General features: G+C 34.9%; 1 protein-coding gene across 3 annotated transcripts; it reads left to right on the top strand.

Moving 5' to 3' along the window:
• The first annotated feature begins 9,115 nt into the window (after window positions 1–9,115).
• On the top strand, window positions 9,116–12,134 carry ECHIA (enoyl-CoA hydratase/isomerase A). 3 transcript variants are annotated; one of them, XM_089801717.1, is made up of 5 exons: window positions 9,116–9,437; window positions 9,535–9,759; window positions 9,858–10,057; window positions 11,246–11,528; window positions 11,655–12,134. In XM_089801717.1, the coding sequence occupies exons 2-5, from the start codon at window positions 9,547–9,549 to the stop codon at window positions 11,763–11,765; spliced, it is 807 nt and encodes a 268-aa protein (XP_089657843.1). In that variant the 5' UTR covers window positions 9,116–9,437; window positions 9,535–9,546; the 3' UTR covers window positions 11,766–12,134. The 3 variants fall into 3 exon arrangements, with proteins under 3 accessions (XP_089657843.1, XP_089657844.1, XP_089657845.1); XM_089801718.1 differs by having other exon boundaries at window positions 9,204–9,437; window positions 9,523–9,759; XM_089801719.1 differs by having other exon boundaries at window positions 9,297–9,437; window positions 9,544–9,759.
• The last annotated feature ends 385 nt before the right edge of the window (window positions 12,135–12,519 follow it).

The following is a 12,519-nucleotide window of genomic DNA, read 5'->3' as shown; positions in this document are numbered from 1 at the left end:
ATATGAAACATATTTTTGCAGTCCTTGATATCATCAAATTCATCATAGCTAAGAGCATATGCAATATCAATCATCATGGTGTTATGGTTCTTTTTCTCAGCAATATCTCCAACAGATAATGTACCAATGGGAGTTGTGTATTCTTCATCAAGGTACTTCAAGCCTAAATCACTAATGGAGGCCAGATGCAGTTTCATGAGTCCCTATCATGCTGAAAAGTTGTCTTTGTTAAGCTTTGGAATCTCTCTCTTGTAAGACATCCTGATCTTTTGCTTAGGTCCTTGAAACCTTTCCAGCAAGCACCAAAAGTTCTGATACCAATTGTTGGAAATATAGAAGGAGTAACTGAGAAGGGGGGGGGGGGGTTGAATCAGTTACCACTAAAATAAATCCCAAATCCCTTGGATGTTAACAAGAAAATTGATTGCTGTTGTTATTCAGTAAACATGTAGAAAATGTTGTAACTCGGTAAATGGCTGTTGTTATTCAGTAAACACGTAGAAAATGTTGTAACTCGGTAAATGTAGAGTGTGATTTACTTTTAAATGATCTTAAAACATTAACATTGATTAATTTACAATCATAAGAGAAATAACATGAACACATGAGACACTAGGATTTAGCATGGAAACCCAATATGGGAAAAATCACCAATGTAACTAGTTACTGTTTTCACTCTTCTGAAGTGAACCCTGTTAGGAGCCAACCCAATTAAGGTGTGACCTTGTTAGAGGATTTAATCACCCTGTAAGGAGTAGCCTTGCAAGAGGTCTTAAAACAATTTAATGGAACTGTCACCTTGTTAGAGGATTTACAACTAGTTGTTAAACAAACTCTATTAAGAGATTTTAGATCACTGCTACAATGGTAAGAAAGTAATAATGAAATAACCTGATTGTGATGCAACTGAATTGCTAATTATAGATCTCTATTCTACTCCATACTTGATCCTTCATGATCGAATAAAACTTTTTTGCTCCACAAGGATACCTACTTATCCTTCAAGTTCACTTTTGCTCTTTCTTTCTCAATTCAATTAGCACATTTGCACACACATTAAAATCTCAACTTGACCTTTCATTTATATCATCTAGATTGTCAAGTTGACTCAATTACAAATTAGAATAACCAATACTCATCACCACAGTCGGCTAGAAACAATACTTAAAATAAATAAGCTTCTTATGCGAAAACAACAAAATCCTTCATTGGCTGACCCTGCTCAGTAAATACTTGTTCTGAGACGATTTCCTGTATTAACCAATAGAAGCTTGGTTAACATTGTGAACTTGTAAAAATCCTTTGGCAATTGAGTGAACTCGATGAATGCTGACTCTTTCCAACTTTCCTTCCCTAACCATGAGAACTCAGTTAACATTGTTTCCTACTAGAATTCTTTCAACGCCCGAGTGAGCTCAGTAGATACCGTCTTCGTAGAGTAATCTTCAGGAATGCTCAGTAGACAAGGAAAACTATCTTGCTGACCAAGTAATCTCAGTAAGCACTAATTGACAATTGATATGACATATGTGTAACATTAAAGACAACACACGGTTAGACAATTGTATCCAACAATCACCTTCTACTGTTGGTCTTGATCTTGGTGGGTTCATGGAATCTTCATTATTCAAGGACTTGGTCACACATATTTAGACTTTAGAGACCACATAATTCATATGGATTCCCCTTTCATCTTCCTATCCATAATGGGAAGCCTTCTTGCATTTGTATTTGGTGTATCTTCTTCCTAAGGGGAGAAATGTAATTTGTAGACATTGGATTATCTTTTGTCTTCAACCACTTTCCATACTTGTAGGAGATCACTCACTATGGGGGTGGGAGTGGGGGGGGGGAGATTTCATTTTTCCTTATTTCCTTCTTATGGAGGGATTCTCTATTGTATATGCATGATGTATGTCATAATAAGGGGGTTTTCATCTTGCATTATCATCTAGCTTCTACGAGATTAAGCACATTCCTCTAAGTTGCACTTGCACTTGAGTGGGGGGGGGTTTGTTGGTGTAAATAAGTATTTAATGTAGACACCTAGGAGTTTGCATATTCATATGAGTTGTCATGTAGAAAACACCATAGTTTGCACTACAATTGAGCACATTTTGTCTACTACATCTCTTTATGAGATACACCTTTGTATTCTTATCCCCTCATTGTTGCACATACTTTCATGTATAATGGAGGATAATCCACTCTTGGTGGAAATTTTATTAGTTGTTTTGCTTATCTCTTGTATGACTCCTAGACATATTAGTTGCCTTTATATACAAGGCAGGTCTCTATGGTGTATTCATCCAATTGTTTGATTAATCCATTCTCATTTGATCATATCTTGTCTCTCTTGTGCAATCTCTTGAGCTTCTAGATCTTGGCATTTCATTCTTGCCTTAGGAAAATTATCACATGGTATGAAAGCTTGAGGAAAATTCTTACATGGAATCAAATCTATACCAAATTATTAAAAAGAGGATGAATGCTTCAATATAGATATCCTCCCTTGATGGCCACCAATATGCCAGATCTTGAAGAGAAATGATCACAAAGGATTCTCCAATGCAAGATAAAATCTCCTTTCTTGAATACTTGAACTCCTTGAATGAAAAAGGCTAAATTCTTTTACTTGAGAGTAGAGCTTGAGAATAAGATGCTTGATGTTCTTGAGATATGAAAATGAAGCCTCTAAGTGTCCTTTTATATGAGTTTTTGAGTGGGAAAACAATATACACTGAGTAGATAATGATCATAAACTAATTAAAACCCCAAGGACTTTTGGGTCTCGAGATAAAAAACTATCGGGGACTAGGTCAACCTAGGTTGACTTGGTCCAAGAGAACAGGTCTTGGGTTCCACAAAGATAGGGTAGTTACTAGAGAGAAGTGGAAAGATGGAAGGGAGAAGAGGAAAAGGAGGAGATGAAGTGCAAGTGTGAGCATATCCATCATCCAAAGAGGGAATCATGAAGAGGATGAAGCTCAATAGTCTTAAAAGGTAAGTGCGTCCATTTTAAGATGGTCACCATCAAAGGAGAATGAAAGTCTAGAAGTGAGTGAAATGCTTTACCAATCCATGATTGGTAAACTATAGTATGTAGTGCACATGAGACAAATGATTTCACATGTAGTGTGGATAGTGTCTATATTCTCTACCAATCCTAAAGAGTCACATATGGTTTTTGTAAAGAGGATCTTGAGATATTTGAAGGGTACTAAAGAGTATGGTTTATGGTATCCTTGCAAGGGAACCTTTTAACTCAATGTATTTACTGATATTGATTGGTTAGGAAAAAAATGACAGAACGAGCACAACTAGAGGTGCATTCTTTCTTGGAGGTAGATCGGTAGCATGGGCTAGTAAGAAGCAAAATTATATCTCTCAATCAATAATAGATGCTAAATATGTAGATGCAACAATAAACTGTACTCGGATTTTTTGGATCAAATAATTACCTAAAGGACTTGAAGAAAAGGTAGAAGAACTAGTGGTTATAATATGCAATAATATGAGTACCATCAACATATCAAAGAGCTTGATTATGCACTCAAAGACAAAGCAGATCTCTATTAAGTATCACTTTCTAATAGAGAAAGTGTAAGAAAAAGAGGTCAAATTGGAATATGTCCCAACTAAGGAGAAACTAACAGACATCTTTACAAAACTTTTTCAAAAGGACAAAGTTTAGTATCCTAAAGGAAATTTAGGGGGCATTACCCCTATCATGCCCAAAGTAGAGAATAAAGGACAAGCATCAATCCATGATCTTCAAAGGTTAAAACCTACACTACATTGATGACCAGGTGGGACTACTCCATATGGGGAGAAGTCACATAGATAAATGTAGTAGACATGTGCCTTTGGCATTGTTGTCAAAGGGGAAGAAGTGATAAAGGGGGAGAAGTGAACATTGCACCATGAGTAGAGTAAGAGGAAGTAGTAAAAAGAAAGAAAGAAAATGTAAGTGAGTAGAACACCTGTACAAAACAAAGAGAAAAGACGACTTAGTAAGAGAAAATAAACCTAGTGATGGAGCACCAAAGGAGTCAACCATATTAGGGGGATAATTTAAAGAAAAAAAGATGAAATCAAGGTACTGAAACATGTTATTATATAGTATTTAGTGAATTTCTTTTACAAATTGTGAAGTTTGTGTTAAGGGATGAAATAGTGCTGAGGTTTTCATTAATGCGAAAGGGGGATATTGTTGGCATAACTGTCAAAAGAATCAAGTTATGAGATCATTTGAACTTATTGGTAAGACATGTTATAGTAGTGTTGTCATTGATTTCAAGAAAGGCTTAAAGTATCAACCGGTATAGCAAGAAAGGAAACTGACGAGACAAGGAATGACATGAATTCATCCCATTTAGAGAAGGACAAGAATTGAGTATGATGAAAGGAGGCCGACTGAAGATTTGTAATCTTCACAATCAGACTTAGAAAAAGTGGGCTAAGTGTAAGACAACATCAAGCATATAGGACAAGAAAATAGGAAGCAAGGACTAGTTGTCACATAGGTAGGATGAAAAGAAGTCATCAGGGTCAAGGCAGGAAACCCATGACTAGACATGTCATTGAGTAGTTGTAATTGATTTGACACCTTGGAGAATGTAGAGGGATTTGTCACATCAAGATCCAATGTGAAGATAGGCAAGAGAATTCAAATTTGAATTCTTCCCACAGAGTGGACTGGAGACATAAGAAACCCACAACTAGCTATTAATGGAAAGTACACCTGAGACACACAACCTATGAGGATGACACATGAAAAAGACATGAGTAAATGTACAAGACAAAGGAAGGAGAGTTTAGATTTTGAATTCTCAGATTAGGGTTTGAAGGAGAATGAGAAAGGACTATATATAGTCATTAATTTTTGAATGAACCTATCTAGATTTTATTTTCTGAGAAGTTAAAATTCCATAGTACTAGGCTGATTGCAATCATAGGAGAAAGGGTGATAATAAAGGGTGAAGGTATTAAGAGTTGTAGAGAAGTGTGTTGAGTGAAGACATAGAACCAAACACATAGTGGATAGAAGTTCTGAAGTTGAAGAGAGTTGAGCACAAAAGTGGTTAAGTTTGAGTTGTAGAGTCGAGCAAGTTGCAAAATGGTTTGTGATCTTAAAGGAGATTTGAATCAAGCTAAGTATCTATCTTTCATAGATCACTCTTCATGTTGTTATCTTGCAACTACAATAGTAAATCTTGTTGCTTGGGTAGACTTTAACAATTCTTTTGTATAAAATTCCTCAATTGGGTAACACATTCACTTGTGTTATAAATCCTTTAACCAGGTAAAGACTTTAACAGGTCTCTCTCAAATCCCTTAATTGGGTAGCACTTGAGAATTTCTTTGTAATCTTTTAACAAGTATCAACTCTTGACCGAGCGTACTCTAGAAGGGTGCAAGCTTTGTGAGCATCACCTCACAATTGTGGTTTTCACCCTAATTGAGTTTCCATGAGATAAAATGCATTATGTGTGTGTTCATGTTTGTCTTTCATGGTATGTTGTCTATCTACTAAATGGTTAGAATATAGGAAGTTGTGTCAGTAGAAAGGTAAATGATAAAAGTTTGAATTTACCTGTAATATACTGATTCACCCCAACCCCTCCCCCCCCGCTCGGTATATACAATATTGTGTGGACCAACATTATCATTTTTCAAAAATATATTTTATGTTTATAAATTTATAATTTTGATAAGCGTATATTATTTATTTTTAAAATATTATATTTATAACTAATTTTTCTAATTTGACATGTAAATAATTGTCAAATTTATGCGAGAGTTTGTGTTAACATCAACACACTCATGCTATTACACTCCACCTCTTGTTGGTACCATTGTATAATGCTTATCGAAAGAGTTTGTGTTAACACTAACACACTCATGGTGTTACACTCCATCCCTTGTTGCCTATCAATATTAATAATTGAAGAGTATGTTAACATTAACATGCTTATGCCATTACACTCCACCCCTAGTTGTTGCCATTATAAAATGCCCATGAGAATTAATATTGTCAGAGTGTGTGTTAACATTAACACTCTCATGTCAATACATCCACCTTTTATTGTCGTCGTTGTAAATTCATATGGACATTAATGACCTTGTTAACAAAATATTAACTCACAGAGATAAGTACGATATATTATCCACAACAAGTCAAATTGTGATATTTCTATTAGGATTTAACAATGTATTTTCTTTGAGTCAAACTCATTGACCCATGTATCATGAGTAGTGATTCACACATGAATCCATATCTCATGAGAATAAATGAAAAACTTAGCACTCGTTGGAATCTGGGTGATGCTCACAGAGGTGAAGCACTGGGGCTTCCTGGGAGGTCACCAGATCCTAGTACTACTCTAGCTCAAGCGTACTTAACTATGAAGTTTCCTCCATTGTTAACCCACTCTACTTGAGATCCCATTTTCAAAACCTTCACCAAGTGTTGTGACTTATGAATCATTCATTAAAAATCTCCTTAATCTCATAAATTAATAAGTAGGAGATATTACCCACAACAAGTCAAATTGTGATATTGCTATCAAGTTTAAACAATGTTTTTTTTCCTTCTAGTCAAACTCATTGACCCGTATATCATGAGTAGTGATTCAGGAATGAATCCATCTCCAATGAGAATAAATGGAACACTTAGTACTCATTGGATTTAGGTGATGCTCACAGAGGTGAAGCACCAGGACTTCTCAGGACGTCACCCATCCTAGTACTACTCCAACTTGAGCACGCTTAACTACAAAGTTTTCTCTATAGTTAAACTCACTTTTCTTGTAACCTCATTTGGAAAACCTTCACCAAGTGTTGTGCCTTATAATCATTCATTAGGAATCTCCTTAAGCTCATCAAATTGATAAGTAGGAGATATTATCCACAACAAGTCAAATTGTGATATTGCTATTAAGATTCAATTAGTTTTATTTACTAAAACTCATTGACCCATGCATCATGAGTAGTGATTCACACATGAATCCATCTCTCATGAGAGTGAATGGAACACTTAACACTCATCAGATCTAGGTGATTCTCACAAAGGTGAAGTACCGAGACTTCTTGGGAGGTCACCCATCCTAGTACTACACCAACTCCATCACACTTAATTATGAAGTTTCCTCCATGGTTAAACTCACTCTACTTTCATTCCAATTTGAAAAACCTTCACATAAAGAAGATTAACAATTATTACTTCATTAAAAAAATATACTAGCACACTAAAATAAGATTAATTAATTGATGGACTTTATATTGTGAACTTGACTTTTCACAATTGACTACTAAATTTGTCTCATGTTTTTGAACCCCTCTAAACTCTTGTTAAACCATTTTAAAATTTAATTTACAATATAAGAAAAATTTTCAAATAATTTTAAACAATTACAAGCTCTTTTCAATACCCATACATAATAATAATTTTACATTGCTATAAAAAATTTAAAAAACACATAAAAGTAATATTATTATTAAGAAATATAATTCACAAAAAAATGATAGTTTATAAAATCTTTTAATATTAACTTCTTTGGATAATCAATCTTTTTTATGTTTCAAAATGAAAAAGAGAAAATTATTCAAAAGGAAAGAATTAGTTTATTCTAATTATTTTTAGTCTTATTTTTTTCTTTTAAAATATTATTTATTATTAAATTTAAAATTTAGTATACCATCTTCAAAATTTAGAATTGTTTATATAATTTTTTATGAAATTATTAATAATCATAAAGTTATTATAATTAATAGGTAAGAGCCTACAACACAACAATAAATTGTGAGCCTCTTATTTGGAAGGTCTTGGGTTTAACTAATCGAGTAAAATAAATAAATAATAATAATTAATCAAAACACATAATAATTAATCTCCAAGCAAATTTGATGCCATAACCTTCTCTTTCAACTATTGTTCACTTCTTGACCAGTTACTCTCTTGGTGCTCTTCTCCTTTGCAAATGTGAAAATGAATTTCTTTTTGTTTTTTGGGTTATTTTATGTTTAGATTCGGTTTTGATATTATTAAATGTGGTTTGGGTGTCTTTGAGACTAGTCAACCTTTTTTTTCAAATTAAAAAATGTCTTCTTTAAAAAACACTGATAGTCCAAAAATGGCTTGATCCATAGGAGATTTCTAGGCATACCCCCATACCCTGTTGCTCTAAAAGTGTTGTTTTGAAAATGTCCCCTTTTTCCCAAAAAAGGAAATGGCCCCTACATTGCTGGGATAGGTGCGAGAGAAATTTACTAGATGCATACTCGTGGAGCACAATATATCTTTTTAATCTAGCCAATAATGCTGATGTGGGCTAGGGGAGGACTAGGGGATTGGGACCCGTAGTCCAAAATATTAGGCTTATCACCAAACAAGGGGTCTCATTCTCAACATAAGCACTAAGACTTCAATGAGGCTTGAGCTTATGTGACAAAAACACACCACCACAATCTACCCATCACACTATGCTAATAACATTTCAATTATTATAGAATAATTATATTTTTATATTAAAATAAACCTTTCTATTTTTCAAAAAGAGACACAAAAGACAAAAGACCATATTGTATGACAAATTTGTGAATTATAATCCTTGTGTTAAACGATCTCCTATAACACTTGATCCTATAATTATCTTTTCACAAATCACATTATTAATTATCAACAACCCCATCAAAATTTATATACACTCAAAACATATATAGATTTATATTATGCAATTAATTATATAATATAATATCCATTTAAATTTAAATTTCACTGTCATTCAATTTTTTTTTGTCTTAAATTCTATTATTAATTTCCTTACTAAATGAGATTAATAAATATATTTAATTAACGATATGTTAACACATGAAAGAGAGATTACAAATCACATCTTAGATTATCCACAATCTTATCAAAAGTTATATATAAAGTGTAAACATATATAGATTTATGTTATACAATTAATTATAAAATATATTATGCATTTAAATTTAAATTCTAATATCAATTTCCTAACGAAAAAAGATTAGTAGATTTATTTGGTTAACAAAATGTCATAAGCACACCAAAGAGTAAGTTAAAAAAGAATGTTAAAATACAATTCCTTGCATTACAATTTAAAATACTTGGAAAAATAAGCGCGATGACAGATTCCATCTCACCGCCTGAAATAGTTGACATAATAGGAGTTTGAGCCATTTTTCCAAAAACTATATCCTCGTGGATACGTGGCCTGGTGGGCTTTATGAAGGTTAGCTTCTTCGGAACGAATTCGCAATTTCTGTCACAACAACGGGAAAATTGGAATTATTAGTTTTTTTTGATTGGAGGAAAATTTCAATTATTAATCACTGGTGACCGCGAATTTTGTCATATTTAAATTGTGTAATAGCTGTCGCAACAACGGGGAAATTTCATTTTTCAATCACAGGTGAGCGCGAATTTATCATCTTTAAGTTGAGTATTTCAGTTCGATTTTCCGGTTTGTTTTGTAATTGATCTATGAATCTGATTAGAGTGTTTGACAGAGAACTCAGACAATGGGGGGCTCTCAGAAGTCTGAAGATCTTATTATGGTGGAAAAAAGGGACAAGGGGATAGCTTATGTAACCATTAACAGGCCCAAATCTCTGAATTCCCTAACAAAGTCCATGCTTAATGATTTGGCGAAAGCTTTTAAGTTTCTGAATGCAGATGCGGATGTGAAAGTTATTATCTTTACTGGAGTCGGTCGTGCATTCTGTTCTGGCGTGGTGAAGTTTCCGTAACCCATTTCTCTGTTTGTTCTATTGAGTCTTTAATTTGCTTATACTTCTGTGGATAGACTGAACATGTTGAGTCTAACTTACAGGATTTGACGGATGCTCAATCTGTTTTCAAAGGGGATGTGAAGAACATGGATACGGACCCAGTTTACCAGATGGAACATTGCAAGAAGCCAATCATTGGCGCTATTAATGGATATGCTGTCACTGCAGGGTTTGAACTAGCTCTTGCTTGTGATATTTTGATTGCCAGCACAGATGCTAAGTTCATTGACACACATTGCAAGTAAGTGATTGTCAAATCCTGTGAAAATATTGTTGTTCTTGAGGCTTCATGGAAGGTCGGATTATTATTAGTAATAGAGGTGGGAGGAGGAGGATGCTTATTGAAAGTTAGCCTTAGTATTTGACATAAACTTCTCCACCCCATATATATTTAAATGCTAGCTATGCTAATTGCTGTTAAATCCTCCTCCCAAGGTCACTGCGTCGGCGTCAAGTTCTTAAACATGGTTCACAACTGTATTCTAATTTATATTTCTTACTGTATTCTGATTTATTGTATTACACAACTCTTGAATATGGTTTGTATGTTTTCATACTACAGTATTTTATCTTCTGCGCCCTTCATGCAATTTTAAACTCCTGATATACCGGTATCAATTGCAGCGTTGCCCAGTACTTCCACACAGCTAAATCTCTTTAACTTACATGTCATTTGCGAAGCTTATAGTCGGTTGGCTCGGGTAGAGGGTTGCTGGGCTTAATCGTGTCAGTGGGTATATGGTCGGCGGTTTCCTCGTTTGGTACTTCCACATAGCTAAATCTCTTTAAGTTACATGTCATTTGCAAAGCTCATATGTCGTTTGGCTCGGGTGGATGGTTGCTGGGCTTAATCGTTTGAGCGGGTATATGGTTGGTGGGCCTCCTTGTTTGGCTGGGTAGATGGCGGGTGGGCTCACAATTAAGTACATGAAGCTCAGGGTAGAGCTCAAACACAATTCAGTCTTATTAGGCTTCCCAACTAAAGATTCGTGATGCGAGAATTTTATAGCAGGGGATACGCATAGATAGCCAGAGGTACCCATGGTGGTGGGAAGAAAACCTAAATGCAAGTGGGGTCATCCCAGTCCTGAGAATGGTAAAACTCTATGGGTTCCAACTCTCACCTATCTAGCAAGAGGTTTTCTTTAGCTGATTCGGCGGTGGATTAAGAAATTTTGGAACCATGGCTTGTGGTATGGAAACTCTGCTTAATTCGGGGTTCAGCCATTGGTGTATCCATCCATCTCATTAACTTATGATTCTCTAAACAAAATGATGGTTAGATTTTAGATGCCTATATATATTATAAAAAATTCCATGATTGCCCTTTTCTTTAGTGCGACAAGTACCTGTTTTAGGCTAGCCTAATTGATTGGTTACAGTCATAAGCTTCAAGGCGCTCATATGTAAAGAATAACTGTGTTTGCAGATTTGGGATATTTCCGTCTTGGGGCCTTTCTCAGAAGCTCCCTCGGCTCATTGGAGTTAACCGTGCCAGGGAAGTTTCCCTCACTGCTATGCCTTTAAATGCCCATTTTGCAGAGAAATGGGGTTTAGTAAGCCGTGTTGTTCCACCTTCGGAGCTTCTCCAAACAGCACATAATATTGCTGAATCCATTGCCAAGAACCATGAGGATTTGGTGTTGAGGTACAAAGCAGTAATCAATGATGGCATGAGACTTCCTTTTGGGGAGGCAATCAAGCTGGAAAAGGTATCACTTTCTTAACTCCCTTATTTTTGTAAACTACATTGATGTTATGCTTAGATTTGGCATTTTTGCAGTGGATCATTCCGCTTGCAAGCCTTTTCTCTATTTTTATTCTGCATCTTTTGTCAGGAAAGGGCATTCAAGTACTATGAAGGAATGCCACCAGAGATGTTCACTCAAATGCAGAAGTTCATATCAGGCCAGTCTTCAAAGAAGACCGCCCCATCCTCAAAGCTCTAGTAATTTATGGTGAGGTTGCTATCACACAAAAGCATGCATTTAGGTTTTGTCGAGTGGACATTTGATTGTTTGTAATCTCATATGTCAATAAGCAGTTGTGATGTGAATACAACCATGTCGAAAATGTTATCAATGCCCACTAGGAGATCATCTATCACAGAATGTATCATAAGGCATTCTGTTGTCTCACCAGACTTCTATTGGGTAGAATTGGGTAGAAGGCATCAAGATAATTCATGCGCAATAGCCAACAAGAAACATTGATAAGGTGTAGAATTGTTTGAAACTTCTGTTCCTAATGGAGCTGGTTCCTGTACATTGTCAAAGTTATGCAATAAATTATCAGCAATATCATAACTTTCAAGCTTATTTCTTGTTCTTCAATAGAGGAATTCTGAAATTTGACTCAGTTGATTCATTGATAATGAACTTCAAAACATACTGTTTGCAAAGTCCTTATGCTTCAGTTTTGTGGGATTGTTTTTCTTCCGTTGCACAATAACATGAACATCTCTTAGATCAGAGTTGATGCCTACCCTGAAAATTTAATTGGATGACTCTGGCAATATGGGTTTAAAATCGTTTAGCAGATTTTTGTAACTGTTTTTTCTCCTTGGATGAAATTTTATGAGATATATCATATTCATTAAATATGAAACAAAGATAGAATGACAAGTATTACAAACAAAATTATAAATATTGCTACAACTTGCAACAGAGGCAGACTAAGCATTGCAAACACAATGAAATTCCA

Source organism: Cupressus sempervirens, chromosome 9, assembly GCF_028749045.1.
Source record: "Cupressus sempervirens isolate cs-2001-9-10 chromosome 9, ASM2874904v1, whole genome shotgun sequence".
Lineage (NCBI taxonomy): Eukaryota > Viridiplantae > Streptophyta > Pinopsida > Cupressales > Cupressaceae > Cupressus > Cupressus sempervirens.
Note: the sequence above shows the minus strand (reverse complement) of the source record. Positions and strands in the feature narration are given on the sequence as shown.